General features: G+C 43.1%; 1 protein-coding gene across 3 annotated transcripts in view; it reads right to left on the reverse strand.

Moving 5' to 3' along the window:
• ALS2CL (ALS2 C-terminal like) overlaps positions 1–22,878 on the reverse strand; it is a 78,238-nt gene that overhangs the window by 25,935 nt on the left and 29,425 nt on the right. For 2 of the 3 annotated variants that reach the window (XM_044681843.1, XM_044681778.1), the window contains exons 1-7: positions 11,322–12,498; positions 9,616–9,747; positions 8,481–8,600; positions 4,475–4,551; positions 2,864–2,930; positions 1,094–1,296; positions 290–355 (exon numbers count right to left, since the gene is read on the reverse strand). In XM_044681843.1, the coding sequence (XP_044537778.1) occupies positions 290–355; positions 1,094–1,296; positions 2,864–2,930; positions 4,475–4,551; positions 8,481–8,600; positions 9,616–9,747; positions 11,322–11,654 (998 nt within the window). In that variant the 5' untranslated portion in view covers positions 11,655–12,498. Of the gene's footprint in view, positions 1–289; positions 356–1,093; positions 1,297–2,863; positions 2,932–4,474; positions 4,552–8,480; positions 8,601–9,615; positions 9,748–11,321; positions 12,499–13,205; positions 13,402–18,070; positions 18,227–22,878 lie in introns of those variants that run through there. The other variant, XM_044681737.1, reaches the window with a different exon arrangement.

Raw genomic sequence — 22,878 nt, forward strand, 5'->3', positions numbered from 1 at the left:
TCTCTCTCTCTCTCTCTCTCTCTCTCTCTCTCTCTCTCTCTCTGTCCCCTCTCTGTCTTTCTCCCTCCCTCCCTCTCTCTCCTCTCTCTGTCTCTTTGTCTCTATTCCCTCACCCCCCGCTTTCACATCCACAGCACAGTTAGTCCATCTTCCCCTGGTCCTCCTCCCGATGTGGTCTCAAGATTCAGAAATCCAGTTTAGGCCTTCCTTGCCTGAGCTGTTCTTGAGACAGTCATCTAGGCTACCTTGCCCTGGTTGTTGTCACCCTTCTCATCCAACTTGATCTTACCCATGCTCCAAGCCTTGGTGGAAATCACCCACATGATTTCTTCCATCTGGCCACTTCAAGGTACCCCTGAACATAGACAAGCAAAAATTAAGGGCAGTTTGAGGGGAGTGCTCAGTGCCAGGGACAAGCAAGAAGGCAGAATGTCTTCCCCTTCATTTGCTCCTTAACTCTTCCCAATAGCAGTAGCCTGTTCCTAGTGTCATGGACAAGGAGATGGAAAGCAATGAGAACCATGGAAGAAAATTACTCTGATCTTCAGGTTTCCAATATGGTAAAATTAATAGCTGTCATTTACATAGAGACTTGCAATTTATTTTTTTAAACCCTTACCTTCTGTCTTAGAATCAATACTATGTATTAGATCTAAGGCAGAAGAGTGGTAAGGACTAGGCTATAGGGGTTAAGTGACTTGTCCAGGGTCACACAGCTGGGAAGTGTATGAGGTCATATTTGAACCCAGGACCTCCCATCTCTGGGCCTGGCTCTCAATCCACTGAGCTACCCAGCTGCCCCCAAAATCTTACAATTTAGAAAGTTCACAGTGCAAAAGAAGACAATGTTCTAAAAATTGAAGCTGTTCCAAAGTAGCAGGGCTGCCTTTTGGAAGGGGTAGGCTCCTCCTTCTTAGAGGTCTACAAGCAGAAACTGGTCAAAGACTGGGTTGAGTTTGTCACATTGAAGATTCCTTCTGTGCACTGCTTGGACTAGCTGAGTGCCAAGGTCCATCCAGCTCTCACATTCCGTGATATTCTAGCATCCCCAAACAACCCAGAATTCCCTCTCCTCACCACCATCCCTACTCACTTTCCATGGGGCTTCCCCCAGAACCAATTGCCATCATAGGTTGCAAGACGGAACCGGTCCACAGTTTGAAAAGTGTAGAGGCAGCATCGGGCAGCAGGGGGTTCAATCCCCTCCTGATTCTGGTCTTTCTCCAGCCCAGGGATATCCTTCTTTCCATTCAGTGCCTGGCAGATGGCCTGGCTCACCTTAGACAGCCAGCAAACCTGTAGAAGCAAAGTTAGGATAAGCATTTCAAAGGTTTGAAGAGCGTTGGAAGGAAGCTGGGAAGGTAAAGTCATCACACTCCTTTCATTCATATCACCCCTAAATGGTCACCTCTATAAGAAATCCTTCCTGGATTGGGCAAATTAGAGTTGAAAGTCTCAGTGCTTATCTCTGTGTCTTTAGGGATCCTAGATAGTGGAGTGTATGGAGAACTGAACTAGGCATTAAGAATATCAGAGTTTGGAGGCAGCTGGATGGCTCAGTGGATAGAGAACCAGGCTTAGAGATGGGAGGTCCTGGGTTCAAATCTGACCTCAGACAGTTCCTACTTGGATGACCCTGGACAAGTCACTTAATTCCCATTGCCTAGCTTTTACTATTCTTTTGTCTTAGAACCAATAAACAGTATTGATTCTCAGATGAGAGTTAAGGGTTTGAAAAAAAAAAAAAGAATATCAGAGTTTAAAACCTGTCTCAGACACTCACTGGCCTTCATCAAGACACAACCACTGCCTGCCTCAATTTCTTCATCTATAAAATAAGGATAATAATAGCACCAAACTCTCAGGGCTTTTGAGAACCAAATCAAATGATCTATGTATAGAATTTTACAAACCCTCAATTCCTAAACAAATTGAAGCAATTTTATTATTATTACTATTATTACCAAGGTAGAATACCCATTGCTACTCAAGAGTTCTTTTCTTGACCATCCTCTCCCCACTTCAAACTCTGATTATTCTTAACTTCTATTTGGTTATTTCTACCATTGAGCTTATGTTCAGTTACCCCAGTGGTTAGAGAAATGACACAGGAAAACCAGATTGGGATTGGATGAGAGGGAATCTAACTATCTAGAGAGAGACTAAGGCTTAACTGAAGCCACAGAAGAGTCATCTCACAACCTCATTCTTTGGGCCCAAGAATTAATCAATTGCCTTCTGACTCCAATCAGAATTTTCTCCATTGAGACTTTATTGACTAAAATATTCCTCATAGCTTTTCTGAATGGGTTGTCTTTCCTCATTAGGATATAAGCTTCCTGAGGGCAGAATGTATCTTACTTGCTTGTATTTGTACTACTAGCACTTAGCATTACTCTTGGCACATAATTTGCACTTAATAAATGAGTTCTTCCCCACATTTATCCATTTGTTTCATTAAGAAAGAACTATGTAGGGGCAGCTGGGTAGCTCAGTGGATTGAGAGCCAGGCCTAGAGACAAGAGGTCCTAGGTTCAAATCTGGACTCAGACACTTCCCAGCTGTGTGACCCTGGGCAGGTCACTTGACCCCCATTGCCTAGCCCTTATCACTCTTCTGCCTTGGAGCCAATACTCAGTATGACTCTAAGACGGAAGGTAAGGGTTTAAAAAAAAAAAAACCTATGTAAAGAAACAGTGTGGCTGTGTGAGCCGCTCCCATTGCTAGGGACATGGCTCTGAGCACACTTCTTTCTTTCCAAGGGGGAAGAGAATTATGGACTTTATAGCTGAGTGTAGAGGATGCTCGTGGTTCACCGACATGGCCCTCTGCTTTCCTAGGCTTAACTTCCCTCCCTACTCACCTGGCCCTGGGCATCCTTAGCAGAGAGACAGAACTCTTCTTCAGGTGTGATGACATGAAACCCATACCTGGAAGGACAGAAGTTATAATAAGCAGCACTTAATGATCCAAAAGTGTCCAAGTAGTGTAGTAGAATGACACCGGACTCAATTTTGCCTCTCAGAATTTTTATTGGGCAGCTAGGAGTGCCAGGCCTGGAATCAGAAGGACTCATCTTCCTGAGGGCAAATTTGGCATAGACACCAGCTGTGTGACTCTGGGAAAGTCACTTAAACCTGTTTTCCTCAGTCTCCGCTTCTGTAAAATGAGCGGGAGAAGGAAAAGGCAAAGGACTCCAGTATCTTTGCCAAAAACAAACCAACAAACAAAAAAACACCAGATGGGATCACAAAGAGTTGAACATGACTGAAAAAAGGAATGAAAATTATTTTTATTAAATGCTTATTGGGTCACTGGCATATAAAGGCCAAAAAAACCAGTATCTGTTCTCGAGGAGCTCACAAAGTAATTGATGTGGGTTGACAGTGGGCAGTGTAGTTGACAGAGGTAGTAATAGGAATGGGACCTACAGACTCTGCAATCTTGCATTTCTCACTAGTTAGCACCATTTAAACATCAACTACAAAACCTGTAGTTTCAGCATTAGTCAAGCATGAATTGTAGATTGTTCTACATTATTTATTAATTATCCATTCTGTGTACTGAATCTGTAACATTCTATACTAGGTATCAGCTTTATGTTCTTAGAAATAATTAATTACCTCTAGTGGTCCTCCAGTGTACTGCATTCCCCCTCACCCCATGTTCCCACTCTAGAAGAGCAACGGACCTCTCCCTCCTTGACAAATGATGACAAGGTGAACAATGGAGGAACATGGAACCTGCACATGCTCCTTATTCCCTTTGGCAACAAACCCCAAAGCATACCTCCACCTGAGTTTGGAAACAGAGATGCTAAGCTACCAGACCCCAATAAATATGCCAACCCTGATCCACAGGGTGTGGAACCTATCACTGTACAGTGGAAGCTGCCATTCTACAGTAGAAGCTCCACTCGTTGGAGGAAGCTGCCCCTCTACAGAGGAGCTGCTACTCCATACTATTAGCTCCAAAGAGGCTATTCTAGTAGCCCCTGGGCTTGTCCATCAGCCCTAAGGCTACCTGATTAGCCCCCAGACTAGACCACCAAAAATGACCACTTCTTTCAATAAAATTCTTTTCCTGCTTCTGAATTGAACAGGAGTTTTAGTCTCCTATTCTTGGGGTGAGACCCTGCTACAAACTTGGGTGGGTTTCTCCGACATCATAATAGAGGGACAGACAGGTGAACAGCTCTGTACAAACAAGTGGCACATGGGCTAAATTGGGAGTAGTCTCGGAGCGAAAACACTAAGATTAAGGAAGACTGGGAAAGGTCCCTTTTGCAGAAGATGGGCTAGTAGAGATTTAAAAGAAGTCAGGGAAGCTAGAGATAGAGAAGAGGAAGGAGAGCATCCTGTGCAATGGGGATAACCAATGAAAAGTTCCTTCCTAAGAAAAGAAGAAAAGAGATGGAGGAAACTCATTGACTCTCACCTCACACAACCTTTCCTTCTATTCCCTATTCACTCACCTACTGGAGATCTGCTTCTCATCCATCCTGGCCTCCACCCAGACCAGCTTCAGGTCAAACATCTGAAAGCTGTGACCCTGAAAGAGCAAGAGGAGACATCAGTGACCAGTAGCACGTGCCCAGAGCCCAACTACAAGGAGATAAAAGTGTATCTGTGAAGCGTCATCCTACAAATGATTTTTAACTTATTTATAAATTCTTCTCTTATGTTCAAAGTGAGCTTGACATATTTGGATAAAAGAACTCTGGTCTTGGGTTAGGAAACCTGGACTATGGTTCGGTCTCTGCCATGGATAAGCCGTGGCCTGATGGCAAGTGACTTAATTTCTCCAGCCCTCAGTTTCCTTGTCTGTGGAATGGAGGGATCAGGGAAGCACAAATCATTGGATTAAGAGCCAGAACTACTGAGATCTAAGCCCCAGTTACAGCCCAGATTATCTGCATGATCTTGGCTAAGTCTTAGCTTTCAGACAACCTTATGAGCAATCCCTTGCTCCAATCCTTGAGGATGTACAACTTCTGTTCTAATCTAGCCAGATATGCTATGTATCTGTATACCAATAATCCCTATACATAGGAACATGTGACAAGGACCCTAACTGATATATAAGGTGCCCTGCAAGCTGTGTATTGACTTAGAAAACCATGTATTAACATTGTCTATAATTTATAGTATTTTTATTGATTGTGTTAAATATTACCCAATTACATTTTAATCTGGGCCCAGCTGCTCTTACGAACATTTCATGCTGAATATGTGACATCCCTGGACCAGGGCACTGAAAGGTTATGACTTGGAGGCAGCTAAATGACTCAGTGAATAGAGAGCCAGGTCTAGAGGAGAGAGGTCCTGGGTTCAAAACTGGCCTCAGACAATTCCTAGCTGTGTGACTCTAGCCAAGTCATACCACTCTTCTGCCTTAAAACCTGTACATACTATTGATTCTAAGAGAAGGTAAAGGTTTTTAAAAAAAAGGTTATGACCTGGGGGGAAGTGGGGTGGCCCAGTGGATAGAGAGCCAGGCCTAGAGAAAGGATGTCCTAGGTTTAAATCTATCCTCATACCCTACCTAGCTGACCAAGGGCAAGTTAATTAATCCCTAATACCTAGCCCTTACTACTCTTCTACCTTGGAACCAATACACAATATTGATTCTAAGATAGAAGATAAGGGTCTAAAAAGGAAGAAAAAAGAAAGGTCACGACTTGCCCAAAGTCACTTAGTTAGGAGGCATAAGAGGTGAGACTTAAACACAATTCCTTTTACATGAAGACAGGTTCTTTATTCATTAAATATCAGGTTGATTCTTTAAAAGATTTTGTTTTATTATCATCACTAAAAATAGAGAAACTTCTCCTTAAGAGATTCAAATTCAGTTCTTTCCTGACCACAAGTCCAGCATTGTTCCCATTGAATCCCATAAATATCCCTCATGCATGATGCTGTGTATAAATGAGGAAGGAGAGGGGAAGCAGGTGGAAGCAAGTCTACATGAAAGAAATTGATCTTCTTCCAAAAGAGAACCAGGAGGAAACACAGCCAAAGAAGCCAGAGAAGAGGCAAAAATGAGAGCCCTGAAAAACTACAAGCAGAGATTCTTTCATAGAATCACTAAATAAGCAGGAATGAGATGAAAGGTTTTCTTGACAACTGTGATTGAGAACAGATGAAGTTTAGTATAATTTTTTTAAAAAAAGAAATTAAGTTTCAGCTTAGTTTAATAAAAAAAATTAGTTAACAGTTTAGTAAAAAAAATGTGACGTCTATTTCATAAACTTGGAGAATGTTAATGTTAGAGCTAGAAAGAGCCTTAGGACAAAGACCATTAGAACTGAAAGAACTGTGAAGGATCTTAGAACAAAGTTGTTGTTTGTCCTTTGTTTGAAGAGGCCTGAAAAAAATCATGGGGTAATGCCTTGACCTGCAGTGAAATAGATTTAAGAGAGGGCGAGTTTACAATCATCTGCCTCATTCTCTCTACCAGTCATCCAAATCTAGTGGCATAACAAAAGTCAAGATGACTGATAATGGTGCCTAATGCATTGGATGACCATGGCATCTTTGATATCTGACCATGCTTTAAACACTTCACAGCGCCTGCTTCAGCCACCTTCATGCTCATTGGAACAAATTGTTCTCATCTGCCCGTTCTGCCAAAGGAAGTCTTCACAAGCTTGGAGTAGACATCCCCATTAACTCACCAATGGGTCTGAGACTCATCGGTTACCCTCAGTCAGATTTAGCCCACTTGTTGAGATGGTTTTACTGGGATGTAGTCACTGTACATGTGACACCTTCTTGGAGCCACAGGTGAGAGATGGGTGAAAGGTGGATGCCAAAAGTGGATGAGCAGCCCTGAAAAGGATTGGGCAAGCCCTCAAACCAGTGTTGCTAGTCCTTTCTGAACACCCCATATTCAACCAAAGGAGGATAGACTTAGGAAGCAATTGAGAACCCTGGCTTCTGCCGCTGGGCCCTATCTCACCACTTTACAGAGAAGACTCTAAAGCACTTGGATATTTATATTCTTCTTCAACAATTTTCTCTCGATTGACTCATGCCCCAAATACAGAAAATCTGGAAAGACCTGCAAGGACTGATGCAGAGCGAAATAAGCAGAACCAGGAGAACATTATACATAGTAACAGCAATATTGGATGATGATTATCTGTGAAAACTTGGCTACTCTCAGCAATGCAGTGATCTGGGACAATCTTGAGAGACTTATGATGGGAAATGCTATCCGTGACAAGAAAAAGAACTGCTGGATCATCTTTCACATCAATGTATTTATGGTTTTATTTTGGGGTTTTGGTTATGTCTGAGTTTGCTCTTACAACAATGACCAATATGGAAGTATGTTTTGCATGACAATAAAAATAAAATTTTAAATTAAAAAAGGAGGAAGAAGACCAATCAATATTCTCAGATTGCATAAGGAATGCATTAAAAACTTAGGGGGAGGGGGCAGCTGGGTAGCTCAGTGGACTGAGAGCTAAGCCTAGAGACGGGAGGTCCTAGGTTCAAATCCAGCCTCAGACACTTCCCAGCTGTGTGACCCTGGGCAAGTCACTTGACCCCCATTGCCCACCCTTACCACTCTTCCACCAAGGAACCAATACACAGAAGTTAAGGGTTAAAAAAAAAAACTTAGGGGGAAAATGTGAGAAACAGAAAATATCAATAAAAATTTATTTTACATTTTTTTCAGAAATACTTGTCATCCTAGAATCTCTTGTTCCCTTCAAATCTCTGCTCAAGCAACACCTTCTGCACAATGCCTTTCTTTCACCTATAAGCGTTTTCTCCACAAAAATGTACCTAGTTATTATATACATGCTATCTCTCTTTATAGAATATAAGTTCCCTGAGAGAAGAACCTGTTTTTATCTTTAGATTCCCAGTGTTTTATCCAGTCATTAGTTGCCACATAGTAAGACTTAGTAAGTGCTTATTGATTAATTAATTAGAACATACAGGGAAGCTCAGTGGCTCAGAGGATAGTGAGGCAGGCCTAGAGATGGGAGGTCCTGGGTTCAAATCTGAACTCAGATACTTCCTAGCTGGGTGACCCTGAGCAAGTCACTTCATCCCACTTGCCTAGCCCTTACTGCTCTTCTGCCTTGGAACCAATACTTAGTATTGATTCTAGGACAGAAGATAAGGGTTAAAAAAAAAAAGACAGAAATGCCCTTAGCATTCTTCAGCCTTGGAACTGATACTTAGTATTGATTCTAAGATTGAAAATAAGGATAAAAAAATAACAAGAGGCAGGATTTGAATTCAGGTATTCTAAAGAGATGCCCAGTGCTCTTACCATGAGCCATACTTCTGCTGGCATGGGGTACTTGCCCATGCCTTTTCAGGACAGGGGTTGGGCCCTCATCCCTAAATCCTTCCCCATCTCTAAGTCCTCCCTTCACCTTCTCTAAAAAAGACTACCCTGCCCCATACTCAGTCCTGGGACTATTCCATTTGTCTCTTTTCCAAGATCACCATTCTCACCTGCACTAGAACAAGAACATCATTGAAAAGGAGGACTCGGTCAGCTCGGACCGGGCTGGCCACCACTGGCACCTTCTGGCTGTCCTGAAGCAGTCGCCGATCTGCTGTGCAGAGGGCATCCTAGAGAAGACAGGGGAAAGGGAGTGGGAACAGGGTCTTGATGGGAAGGGAATTCAATGAAATTCAGAAGCAGTCCTTAGCTCTCTTTCCCTCCCATCCCCATCCTCCAAGAAACTAAGGCTTCCTTCCATTAGGGAAAAAAAAATGAGCATTGGAGGTGGTTAAAATTGCAGCAAGAAGGGTCTGCATTAGACAATGAGAGTTCTTGGTCAATAAAGCCCGACGGACAATTTGTCTAAGCTTGTAAGCCTTTTGACATCCTTTCTGGGATGTTTTTTATTTCCTGCTTTTAGGAAGAAAATACTTTACTGTAATAATGCAAAAACATTGCAATAGGGTTAACCTACATTAATAATTAAGCTAAGAGGTTTTAGAATCATCAAATGTTAGAGCTAGGAGGGCATCCTAGAACAAAGGAGATAGAGTTTCAAAGCTCAGATGAGTTTTAGAAGAGAGCACGTGGAATGTTTAGGGCCCAAAGAATCTTATAACGAGGGGCATACAATATCAAAGCTGAAAAAGTTCTTGGAAGCCACATTTTAGACTATGGGAGCTGAAAGAGGACATAAGGAGAGGGGCAAGCTGGAAAAACCTCTTCAACTGTAAAGGAGGAAACTGAGACCCACATAAGAGGAACTTGCCCCCAATCAATTAGAAGCATAATTAGGACTATAGACTCGGTGTTCTTTTCACTATATTCCACCACATTGTGAACAGCTAGGTCAACTGGCTTTAAGATGATTTGGGTTGTTCCCAACATAAGAAAAGAGAGACTTCTCGGAAGGGCAGGTTAAAATCAAAGCCTCTCCAAGCTCAAGGTCATCAAGTGGAACCTGCCATTCATTTCCCCCAGCTCCTGCTTTTATCCTTTTCCAGACTTGGAAAGTTTGGTAATGGGCTTTAGGACCTTGGGAAAGGATGTCAATGAGGCCTGAGGACTCTCTATCCCCACCAGGTCTTTAAGACTTAAAAACCTCCCAAAGTAAAGGGCTGGACACACCCGGAGAAGACTCACCACCAGCCGGTTGCCCAGCGTCTCCCACAGGTCCTGGGTGGCTGAGGCTTTATCCAGAGCCTGTCTGATGAAGGACTGAAGAGTCACAAAGCGGTCAGCAGCCTGGATAGCCAGCTCCCTGGCAGGATGATGCTAATAGAAGGAAGAGCAAGTGAGGGACAGCTGGCAGTTCTGAGGTCTAGGGTATAGCCTCAACCTCAGGAGAACCATGTTCTTATGTCCTGCCTGAGCTATCAGGACAGCAGAAGACATGAAAGCTGCCGTCTTTGAGTAATCGTCATAATAACAGCTAGCATTTATGTAGTGCCTTAAGGTATCTCATTTGGTCTTCATAGAAGAAGCCTAAAGGGGCAGCTAGGTGACTCACTGAATTGAGAATGGAGATGGGAGATCCCAGGTTCAAATCTGGTCTCAGACCTTTACTAGCTATGTGACCCTGAGCTAGTCACTTAACCTCTATTTGTCTCTGTCTTGCTGCTTTTCTGCCTTGGAACCAATACTTAGTATCGATTCTAAGACAGAAGGTAAGGGTTAAAAAAAAAAAAAAAAGAAGAATTCTATAAAGTGGGTGCTATTATTATCTCTATTTTAGAAATGAGGAAACTATGGCTGAAAAAGGTTAAGTGACTTGACTGGGTTTAGACACGTGGTCTAAATGGGATTTAAACTCAGATCTTCTTTACTCCAAGTCCAGTAGTCTTACCACCTTAGTTGCCTCAGTATTTATGAGGTTGTCATCTGAAAAAAGAGTTTTGATTTATTTTGCTTGGCCCCAGAGGACAGAACTGGGACCAATGGCTAAAAATTATAGAGAGGAGATTTTGACCTTAAACAAGAAAGAATCTTCTAACAATTAGAGCTGTCCAAAAATGGAATCGGTTGCCTCATTGACTTCCCAGTCCCTGGAGATCTTCCGGAAGCTAGATGACCATTTGTCAGGGATATAGTGTAAGAGGGGATTTCTGCTCAGATACATATCTGAAAATGGCCCCTGAAACTCCTCCAGGTTTGGGGATGGGGAGATTCTGTGATTCTATGATACAACATATAGCTGACCTTCTCCCTAGACTTCACAGCACACCCTGAAGTAGAATCCAATCTCTTGGGTTCTAATCTGAAAGATATAAAAATTCCTAGACTATCTCTTCTCCCCTCCTCCACTCCCCTTCCCTCCCCCCAAGTCATTTCATTCAGGAAGGCTTTCTCAGGCTTTCTTGATTCAAAAAGTCATCTCGTTCAGAGCAGGAAGAAGCTAGAACTGACTGATTACTCCTTTACTGAACTTTTAACTCTAAACTCTGTCTCCAAGTCCAGGGCTCTTAGTATTCCTAGGCCCTGTATTCATGTAAGTTTTTTTGGTTTGGGGCAAAGTTTTATTTTTCCCCACTTACATGGAAAAACAATTTTTGGCATTCATTTTCCAACATTTCGAGATCCACATTCACTCCACCCCTTCCTCTTCCCCCACCCTCACCCATGGATAAAAAGCAATTTGCTATTGGTTATATTGTGTAATGTTATTTCTAAATGGTTCTGGGCCTTTCTCCTCTGTTTGTCCTGTGTGTTCCTGGTGGGCAGGAGATCTGTGGGCTCAATCAGAAGAGGGGATCTTTCAGAGTGGAGGCTCTATCTGTTCAGAACAGGGGCTCCCTGGGGGCAAGGGCTGTGTCTCCTCTCAGACCAGGGCCTCCCCTCCCAGGAAATACCTCACCAACAGCATCTCCAAGTCTCAGCAAGATAAGGACATACTGCTGCACATGATCTGTGAGAGGCTGGCAGAGGACGTGAGGCAGGGCAGCTGCCCCCGAAGTCTCCAAGGTCACATTGGTCAGGAACTGCTTCAATGCCTTCCTCTGGCTCTTCCAAAATTCACTGTCATTCCATGGCCCCAGAGAAGAAATGAAACCCACAGTGGAACCCCTTTCTTTTACCTTCTCCCTCTCTAATCTTGAGTCTCTAGGTGGCAGATTCAGGATTTGAACCCAGCTCCTGAGACTCCAAATCCAACAGTCTCTCCACTCTCTCAGAATGTCTCCCATATATTAGTATATAAACAGGCTTTTTAGTCCATTTATGAATGGCCCAAGGCTGACCTAGGTTCAGCTGTGAGTCCTAGGCTACCTCCAGGGAGCTGTAGTCACTCAACCCAGCATTTAATGCCTCTCCCCATGCCCTGACCCCATGCCCCCCCATTTCACTCACCTTTTCTTTCTGGTAGCCTTCTGAAAGGTCTGCACCACCACACAGCTGGTATAGATCACAAAATACCTGCAGGGAACAGGGTTACAAGATGCCACATGGATGACATTCGTGCTCTCCGTGCCTAGTCATGATCTCCCTACCCAAATCCCTCCCCTAGCCCCACACCCCCACTGGACTCAGGGACAATAGCCACAGTTAGTCTATGCATGCCTCTGCTCATCATTCAAGGCCTTCCACATTCAGAAAGCTCTCCCTGGCCACACAGCCCACAGCCCAGAGTCACTTTTCCCACCTCTGACATCCCACAGCCCTAGTTGGGCCACGTGGCCCTGAGCAAATGTAGATGATCTGCCTTCTTCTGCTGGCTTTTTTCTTTCTTTCTATTTTTCCTCTTTCTAATCTTTGACTTGTCTTATCTAATGTTCCTTCAGCCTTATCTCCCAGCAGGCTAAAAGCTCCAGAGAATAGGGCCCTCATATTTCCTCCTCCTCCCGCCTCCCCATAATATGGCCCATCCAAGTGTCTCTAGTTATCACCTCTAGGAGAGCTTTACTTCATTTTGCTATTGTTCAGGGTTCTAATCACAAGGGGTTGCTAAGCTAGGGTCCATGAGCTTTTTTTTTTTTAAACCTTTAACTTCTGTGTATTGGCTCCTAGGTGGAAGAATGGTAAGGGTGGGCAATGGGGGTCAAGTGACTTGCCCAGGGTCACACAGCTGGGAAGTGTCTGAGGCCGGATTTGAACCTAGGACCTCCCATCTCTAGGCCTGACTCTCAATCCACTGAGCTATCCAGCTGCCCCCTGGTCCATGAGCTTTTGAGCAATTTTTTAAAGAATTTAATCTAATTTTCCACATTTAAAAAAGAATTTTGAGTCTAGAATTCTCCCTCCCTCCTTCCCCTCCCAGATGGTAAGCAATACGTCCAATCATGTAAAACATTTTCCCATGAGTCCTTTTGTGAAAGAACTTGGAACAAAAAAATTAAGAAAGTGAAAAAAGTTTGCTTTGGTCTGGATTCAGTCTCAATCAGTTCATGAGCTTTTTTTTTTTTTTTAATCTTTATCTTTTGCTTTAGAATCAATACTGTGTATTGGTTCCAAGGTGGAAGAATGGTACGGGCTAGGCAATGGGAGTTAAGTGACTTGCTCAGGGTCACACAGTTAAGAAGTATCTGAGGTCAAATTCGAACCCAGGACCTCCCCTCTCTGAGCCTGGCTCTCAATCCACTCAGCCACCCAGCTGTCCTCTTAAAAACATATTTCTGAGAAGGGCTCATGTGCTTCTCCAGACTGATAAGGGCACTTGGGTAAACAGAGATTTGGGGGAATGAGGAAGGACCAAGCCCAGATCAAGTCTATGAAATGGTCTCGTCATCCCCAGCACTCACCGTCGGTAGGCTTCCAGGAACAGGTCCGGGCTGTGAAGGAGGTGCAAGGCCTCCAGGCTGACGGTGGCTGGAGAGTTGAGCCTCTGCCTCAGTGTTCGGAGGCTGGCCTGAGTCAGGTCCCACAGTTGCTGGTACTGCACGCTGAGCTGTAGCAGCAGCCTCATGCATTCCTGGTCCTTCGAGTTGGAGGGCTCTCCTTGGACAAAAAAAAGTGGGCTGCTCACTGTGAAGAAGGCTTCCTGGTGTGGGCCCTTCCCAGAACGTTGGGAGGAAGACCAGGTAGCCTCCCCAGTCAGTAATGAATGGCATCCTCTAGGGAAGGCAAAGCATCCAAGACTTGGGTCTCACACGGCTTCTCCTAATCCTTCCATATACACAGCTGGACACACTCAGATGTACACTTGAGACTAGACACACATTCAAACACTCTCAAACATACATACACAAACACAGACACAAAGGTGGCAGCAGACTATTGGGGATTGCTGACTGTTTTGCAGGAGCATGTTGGTAAAGTTTAGTAACTGGGGGACAGCTGGGTAGCTGAGTGGATTGAGATCTAGGCATAGAGAAAGGAGATCCTGGGTTCAAATCTAGTCTCAGACACTTCCTAGCTGTGTGACCCTGAACAAGTCACTTAACCCCCATTGCCTGGCCCTTACTACTCTTCTGCCATGAAACCAATATACAGTATTGATTCTAAAACAAAAGGTAAGGATTAAAAAAAAAAGTTTAGCAATTCATCTCCAAAAATAACTAATGCATACCACAATTTTTAAGCCAATCTGCATTAACCTCTTCACCGTCACTTTCCTAGATAATCAACAAAACAATAAATTGAGTCTAGAGTTGGATACAACTGTAATACTGAACAGCAAAAATCTATAGGCTTTGAGGCCAGCTAGGTGGCTCAGTGGTTTGAGAACAAGGATTAGAGACAGGAGGTTCTGGGTTCAAAACCAAGTCTTAGAGACTTTCAAGCTGTGTGACCCTGGGAGCAAGTCATTTAACCCCTCTTCCAAACCCTTATCACTCTTCTGCCTTGGAAACAAAACACAATATTGATTTTAAGGCAGAAGGTAAAGATTAAAAAAATCTATAGGTTTTGCTGATTTCAGAGATAGAAATAATCACATGGAAAATTTAATAATCAGCTCTTATGAGCCAGTTCGAGCTGGCCCCAGCCCATTCCTGACTTGCTTTTAGGTGATCTGAATGAATCCTCTCAGTTGTGAGGAACAGGAGGAGAAAAGAAGACAATCACCCCCAAATTATTATCATATATATTATAATATATAATCCTAATATGCCATAATACACTGTATTATGATATTATATCATGGATAGGACTTTTCAGATTGATTTCACATTATTGTCTTTCATAAACTAACTCACTGTTCCTTCTCGCAGATGAAGGACTACAAGGGTCTTCAGAAGCCACCCGGCTCAACCTCTTCATTGGACAGAAGAATTTTAAGTGACTTGCCCAGCGTCATCTTGGCAGCCAGCTAGCAGCACTCTTTCTTGTATCTCGAAGTCTTTTCCTCGATTTTCTCCCCCATGGTGGTAGCCCACCTCCTTCTCTTCTCTGTCTCTTTTAGAACCCCGCCATCCTTCGTAGCTAAGTCCAAATGGTACCTCCTGCTGGAGGTCTTTCATGATGCCCCTGTCCTTAAGTGCTTTTCCACTCTGCCGCCCCATAATACTTTGTATTCATTTTGTATCTTAAATCACTTTTATTTACTCATTTGTGTCTACACTGTTTCTCCACGTAGCAAGTAAGCTTCTTGAGAGCTGGGACTTTGTACACTTCTGTCTTTGTAGCTTTATATACTTAATAAATACTTGTTGAACCAAAATGAATCAAATCGTGAGAGTCTGCCTTACATTGAACAATTCACCAAGAATCACACATCAAATTGGCAGCTGAGCTGGGGCAAGAACCGAATTCTTCTCCACTTCTGCCAAACTACCCTCATTCTCTCCCCTTGTTTGGCTTTTAGGAATAGGTAAGCTCCCAGTGAAGGAATGGGAGAGCTGCCAATACTGTATATTGGTTCCAAGGCAGAAGAGTAGTAAGGGCTAGGCAATGGGGGTCAAGTGACTTGCCCAGGGTCACACAGCTGGGAAGTGTCTGAGGTCATATTTGAACCCAGGACCTCCAGTCTCTAGGCCTGGCTCTCAATCCACTGAGCTACCCAGCTGCCCCCTGATCAGCAATTATTTTCTCCCCCATGGTGGTAGCCCACCTCCTTCTCTTCTCTGTCTCTTTTAGAACCCCGCCATCCTTCGTAGCTGTTCTTGGTGCTGGGAAAAATACAGTTTTAAGCATTATTTGTATTTATTTTGAACTTGAAGGTTTAAAAAGTTTTTTATTTATCTGCATATATGTTGTCATTTTTTTAAACCCTTACTTTCTGTTTTAGTATACATTCTAAGACAGAAGAGCAGCAAGAACTAGGCAATCAAGTTTAAATGGCTTGCCTAGAGTCACACAACTTGGAAGTTTCTGAGGCCAGATGTGAATCCAGGACCTCCCAATTCCAGGCCTGGCACTCTGTCCACCATGCTACCTAGCTGCCTCCAAATGCGCTTTTTAAGAATATTTCTTGGAGCCAGGTAGGTGGCTCAGTGGATTGAGAACCAAGCCCAGAGATGGGAGATCCTGGGTTCGAATCTGGCCTCAGATACTACCTAGCTGTGTGACCCTGGGCAAGTCACTTGACCCCTTACCACTCTTTTGCCTTGGAGCCAATATACAGTATTGATTCTAAAATGGAAGTTAAGGGTTTAATTAAAAAAAAAAAAAAAAAAAAAAGGAATTATTTCTTTTAACTCCTGGCTCCTGCCCAGAGCTAGGTGTTTGATGGAAGCCTTAATCCAACTTAGGGTTAGAGATTCCTCACTTTGTTGATTAGTTGTGTCTGACTCGGCAAGATGTACTTGCTTCAAGGGCAGGGACTGTTTTTTGTCTTCATATCCCTAGCACTTAGTGTACAGTGTTTGGCACATAGTAGGTATTTAATGAAATGTTTATGTTTATTAAATTGAATCAAATCATAAAAGTCTTTGCCACAAGGGCTAGACCCTTTTCATAGATGGGTAAATTGAGGCCTGAAGGAATCAAACAAATCATCCAAAAAAAACCCCAAACAAAAACAAACAAACAAAAAAAACCTCTGATGTAGGTGGGGCAAAGACTATTATCTTCATTTTATAGAAGAAGAAGCCAAGGCTCTCAGCCCTTCCAGCTCTAAATCTATGACCTGTGATTTGTCTAAGACCGCATAGCTAGTAAGTGTTAGAACAAAAATTCGAACTCTGATCTCCTAACTTGGAGTCAGACACAGTCCCCATCCTTGAGCAGCTAACATGAAGACATAACAAATAAATATAGGGTGGACTAAAATCTTTTGGCCCTTAGCTGTTTCTCCTCCCATTTATCTCTATGAAAGACCTAAAAGAATCTTAAAGTAGAAAAAGTCTTGGAAGGGTAAGGGTCCTCCCCTAACCCCTCCACGAGCATTTAGCAGTTTTTTGGAAAGGCTACCTAAATGGAGATAGCTGGGTGGCTCAGTGGATGGAGAACCAAGCCTAGAGATGGGAGGTCCTGGGTTCAAATCTGGCCTCTAAGTCTTACTAGCTGTGTGATCCTGGGCAAGTTACTTAACCTCCATTGCTTAGCCATGACTATTCTGCCTTGGAACCAATTCACAGTATTAATTCTAAGATGGAAGATAAGGGTTTAAAAAAAAAGAATAGAAAAGTCAGCTGGAAACTGATATTCACTGGCGAGATAGGCAAATGGATATTAAGTGGGGACTATGAGGAATCTTTGGGGACAGCTAGGTGGTACACTGGATAGAGTGCTGGGTCTGTCTTCCCAAGTTCAAATCTGGCCTCAGATACTTACTAGCTGTACAACTCTGGGCAAGGCATTTAATCCTGCTTGTTTCCTCATCTGTGAAATGAGCCGGAATTGGAAATGGCTCACCACCCCAGTATCTTTGCCAAGAAAACCTCAAAAGGGATCATGAAGAATCAGAAGTGACTAATCAACGAAATGAGGAATCTCTAACCCTAAATTGGATTGTGGCTTCCATCAAACACCCAGCTCTTGGCTGGTTAAAAGAAATATTCTTAAAGCCTTGAGGACCATCAAGATGGCTGGATCCTACATTCTGGAAGCCTGGCTCATAGGGCAACAAATCTCCTTTTGGAGAAGGAGTGCCTAGTGGAGCCCAAGCTCTGAGAACTGACAACATCTCTTTATTGGGGAAGAAAAAGTGAAATGGCATTTTCCCTGTCCTCATGACCAGGTGTGTGAGGCCTCTGCCTTGCCATGTGAGACCAGCAGAAAATAATGCCTGACAGAGACTATGCCCCATGCCTTCCTGCTTGGAAGAGATTGCATGTCCATGGAGAAACTGAGGTTCATGGAAGTTAAGTGACTTTGCTAAGGTAGCAAATGACAAAGATGGGATCTGCATCCAAACCTGATGCTCACCTCATTGGACCACACTGCCTTAAAGAATCCTACGCAAGGAAGATAATTAATAAATATTTGAGTTCAATGGAATTTAAAGCATTCAGCAAATAGGTCTTAGGTATCAGGAGTATTTCATTTTGTCTTTGTATCCCTGCATACCGTAGTCATTGAATAAATATATACTGATTAACTGATTGAAAGAATGCTAGGCTGAAAAACTGTAGACCTAGATTCCAGTACAGGTAGGGGCAAAGATCCAGTAAAGAATGATATGCACAGTCTGTATCTCAAGCAGAAGCATTAGCTGCAAGAGCCAAAATGAGACCTTTCTGGGCACTTCCCTTCCCTTTCTTGCTCCCCTGAGGCTATGACTCACCAGCCAGGAGCAGAGGGTGGAAGACAAGGGTATTGATGCGGCCAAGCAAGGCCAAGAAAGTTTCTTCTGATTGTAGTAGTGATGTCTCTTCAGGAGTACACATGATGTCTGAGGAGTGTGACTGGAACAAAGCCCCCAGGCCTCATCAGGGCCCACCTAGTAGAGAACAGACACAATTTCACCAAGTTCTCTCTAGAAACTGCCCCAAAAATCACCAATCCAGGCCCACAACCATCAAAAATAGCCAGAGAACCAAACAGAAGCCAGCTGGTTGAGGACTGACTAAACAAAACAGCCTCTTATTGTGCTATAAGAAATAAGGAAAACTGATGAGTACTGATATGGATGGGAAGATTATACAAACTGATGCAAAGTGAAGTAAGGGGAGCCAAGAAGACAATGGACGTGACTATGATGGAAATGGAAATAACAATCACAAAAGAACCAATAGGGAGTACCGCAAAATTACAAAGAATAAACATGGCCCAAAGAAGAGATATAAGAAGACAGTTCCACCCCTCTCCTTTTTACAGATGGGAGGCCCATGATTATGGTGTGTTACATATATTTTCATACTTTTATTGACAGACTAATTGCTTTTATTAATTTTTGTGTGTCTCTTCTTCCTCTTATCCTTCTTAAAAAGTATTATCAGGGCAGCTGGGTAGCTCAGTGGATTGAGAGTCAGGCCTAGAGATGGGAGGTCCTAGGTTCAAATCTGGCCTCAGACACTTCCCAGCTGTGTGACCCTGGGCAGGTCACTTGACCCCCATTGCCCACCCTTACCACTCTTCCACCTAGGAGCCAATACACAGAAGTTAAGAGTTTAAAAAAAAAAAGAAAAAAAAGTATTATTCATTGTAAAGAAGAGTTCTCTGAAAGGAAAAAGGGGGAGGAATACTGGGAGAAATTCTAAAGATGAATATATTTTATTAAGGAGGAAAAAGGACATTTATTCTCTACTCCAGAACATTTCTTCAATATAAACTTAAAATGTGTTTTTTAAAATAAATGTTGCAAAAATTCAAAGAAAATGCTTGGGTGCATATAAAGTATATGAGTTTTCTTCCCATTCTTTTCCTGAGGGGAGAGGAATACAGGTGTGGAACATTACATATACTGGCAGATTTTTTTCAATGTATTGATCATTTTAGCTGTGATTTTCCTTCTCCTTAAAAAAAATTTTGTTATGCAGTATAGCTCTGGGAAAAAGAGGAGGAGGCAAAAAAAATATAGGAGTAAGGTAAAAACAAGAGATAGAAATAAAATTATTTTTGAAAACCAGCAAGAAAGATATAAGTGAAATTCTAGCAGAATAGCTTGGGTCCCCCAAGAGTACTGGCCTGGGAGTCAGGAGACCTAGGGTCTTTTTCTGATTCCAGTATTAACTTATTTGATTCTGGGCAAGTTGTGTAGAGAATTGTGTAAATGGAATTAGCTCATCCTCATTCATTCTTTAGACTTTAGCCACCAGGAATAATGTCACCCCACCCAACTTAGAATTAAGTGGGGAGGAGGAAGGGGGGGGGAGGTCTGTGACCCACATGTGATAGTGACAAATCAAAAATAAGTGACTGCCCCCAGGGCAGTCCAAAACAGTGTTGAGGCTGTCATTTGTCCACATAAAACTGGAGATGGACCCAGGAAGTGAGGAAAGCTGCTATCTTTTAAATATGATGGTCACTTCCTGTGGAGGGCTTTTGGTCCTTTGAACTTGGCAGTGAAAGAGCTTGGGTGAGACCTCAGACTGCTTCCCTTTGAATTGTCACAAGGGTAAGTGACTGACTCTCTTTCTCTTCCCTTGATGTTTCTGGAGGCTCTAGCCTAAAGAAGGCCTTTCTTCTTAGAGGAAGCCTTGTGACTAGAAGCCTTGTTTAACTAACCTCTGCGTCCCTCTGCTGGGGCCTCTGAAGCCTCCCTGGTCCTGGCCTCTGGTCCGGGACAGAGTTTCTCTCATTTTCCCTACCTTCAACCTTCCTAATTGTAAATAAACTTCCATAAAAGTCATCCTGACTTGGGCCTCTTATTTGGAATCAAGTAATCGATCCCTGGCAACCAAACTTTAATATCCAGTCCAACCATAATCTTCCCATTTTCCCCTTTTACAGAATCAAGTTCCTCTTTTATCAAATGTCCATTAGATGGTAAGCTTCTTGAAGGCAGGAACTATCTTTTGTTTCTTTTTGTATCCCTAGAACTTAGTATAGTGCCTGGCACTATAGGCACTAGGGCAGCAGTAGATAAAGTATGGAAACCAGTCAGAAGGACTCATCTTCCTGAGTTCAAGTGTGACCTCAGATTTTACCTCAGCTGTGTGACCCTGGGCAAGTCACTTAATCTTGTTTGCCTCAGTTCCTCAACTATCCAATGAGCTGAAGAAGGAAATAGCAAACCACTCCAGTATTTTAGTGATATCACTTCCTACCCCACTTCTCCCTCAGGCTACTCTTGGATAGCTCTAATTATTAGGAAGAATTTCCTTACATTGAGCTGGTCTCTATAGTTCCTACCTTTCTGCCGGACACGGTGCCTAGAAGAACCAGTTTAGTACCACATGTTAGAACCCTTTGAAGACTTCAAAACTGCTCTCTGATCTGCCCTAAGTCTTCTCTTCTGCAGGCTAAACAAACATTTTTTCTACCAGTCTTCCAAAAGCAGTGTAATCTTCTTAGCAGAAAGGAGATGAATTTAAGATGAAGAATGAGATGCGCATTTCTTGGATATGACCAATGTAGGTATTTGTTTTGTTTGGTTCTGCATATATAAAACCAGGATTTTGTATATATTTTTTCCAGTTGGGAGAAGAGATGTGTGTGGAGCTGGGGTGAGAATGAGGGGCAGGGAGGGAAAGGGTAGTAACCTTAGGTTAATCTCCCTTGACCCCTAAGAAAAAGCAGATTTTAGAGGCTATGATTAGACCTTCTTTCTCATAGAATCTTCTTTATATTTTTTCTCTTGGGATCTCATCATCTCCTATGGGTAGGCGTCACATCTGTGCAAATGCCTCCTGAATCCCTCCCTCTCTCCCTCTCTCCCTCTCTCCCTTCCTTCCTTCCTTCCTTCCTTCCTTCCTTCCTTCCTTCCTTCCTTCCTTCCTTCCTTCCTCTTGCCTTTTTTCTTTCAACAAAGGAGAGGATCAACTCTAGAAAGGAGAGATGACAGGAATGAGAAACCTTTATTCCTGCTAATAAAAGAGATATATGTTCAGAGGATCATGGACTCAGTTATAAGGGACTTTTAAAGGTCAAGATCTTAGTAGTAACAACTGTAGGGCTAGAACCCAGGCCTCCTAACTTTTGATTCATCACCATTCCTATTCCTAGACTGTCTTTATGTTGGAAAGAATGTTGGGTCTGGTCCACCAGTGAAGGTTTCTCCTGTGTTTTCCCCTCCCCCCACCATGCCCATTTCTCCAAAAGAGGATTCCCAGCTATGCGCTCATCTGGGTGATGGATTCTCTTCATCCTCTCAAACCAAAAAGGGCTACCGAGCATTCCTGGTCTTAGCATCACCATGAGCATCCTAACAACCCAGGGCCCACTGACAGAGGGAAAAATAGCCCCTCTTTCTATAACACCTTAAGATTTACAAAAGACTTCCTTCAATCCCTACCAAGAACTGCAAAGGATTTCAGCCCAGGGATGGAATGCAACTTGGCCCCCAAAACACAGTGGCATGGGACTGGTTTCTCATTGGTGGAGATCAATGCCCTGGGACTGTAGGAGAGTCAAGGCAGAGCTGGTGGTGGAGCTGGTGAGAGTTGGAGAGAGGAGGTATCTTGCTCTATTCAGACTCTTGGAGATTTCAGGTGCTTCTGGCTTCCAGCTCCAAGGCAGAAGATGGACGATGGATGATGCCAACCCCACTTCAGGGAACTAGGATGGAAAAATGGAAGGGAAGGAGAAAAAGAGATTCTGGGAAGGAGTTGACAAGCAGAATTTCTAAATCTATCCTAATGCTCAGCTTGTTACACTAGTAGGAATTTCCCTTTGGATAAGGTCTGGGAGTCTCTTGGTCAAGCTAAGTTACCTCACTCCCAATGGCAGAGCTCCTTCATTCTTGTATATATTCTTATACACATACTTTATCAGACTTATGTTTTGCTATTGATATGGATAAATAGGATTCTTTGCTAAAACAAAACAAAACAAAAAAAAAAAAACAGCCACAAGAAAAAAAAACATTCCTCATACCCAACCTTATGAATTACATATCTAAGGATTATTCTACCCATTTAAAAAAAAATCTCTTATCAGTTCCAAGACAGAAGAACTGCAAGGTCTAGGCAATTGGGGTTAAATGACTTGCCCAGGGTCACACAGCTAGGAAATATCTGAGACCAGATTTGAACGGAGGTCCTTTCCTGACTCCAGGCTATCTACTGTGCTATCCAGCTACCCCTTATTCTACCCATTTCTTAGTTGAGGGAACAGAGGCTCATAGAAAAAAAAGGAAAATTGTGTTCCCAAGGTCTTGGTTAGTCATGGCCAGAGCAGAAATGGAGACCAGGCCTTCTCTCTCCAGGTTCTGCACTCTCTGTTGTACCGTAACTGCATCGCTGGCTCTAACTTTTCTTCCCTTCCTCTGGCAGCCTGGGAAGGAGGAGGGAAGGAGGAGGGGGAGGTTAAATCAGGGGAGCACGGCCAGGCCTAGCAGATGGGGTCAGAGAGGCTGAGAGGAAAGGACAATTAGGCGCCTCTGTAAACATGACCATCTGAAGCTTTTGTAACTTATTAGGCGAGATGAGGTTTTTTCCTTCATTCATTAGTCAAGTTTTGTTTCTAACTCAATTATATCTCAGTTGACTT

This window comes from Gracilinanus agilis, chromosome 1 (assembly GCF_016433145.1).
Source record: "Gracilinanus agilis isolate LMUSP501 chromosome 1, AgileGrace, whole genome shotgun sequence".
Taxonomy (NCBI): Eukaryota; Metazoa; Chordata; class Mammalia; order Didelphimorphia; family Didelphidae; genus Gracilinanus; species Gracilinanus agilis.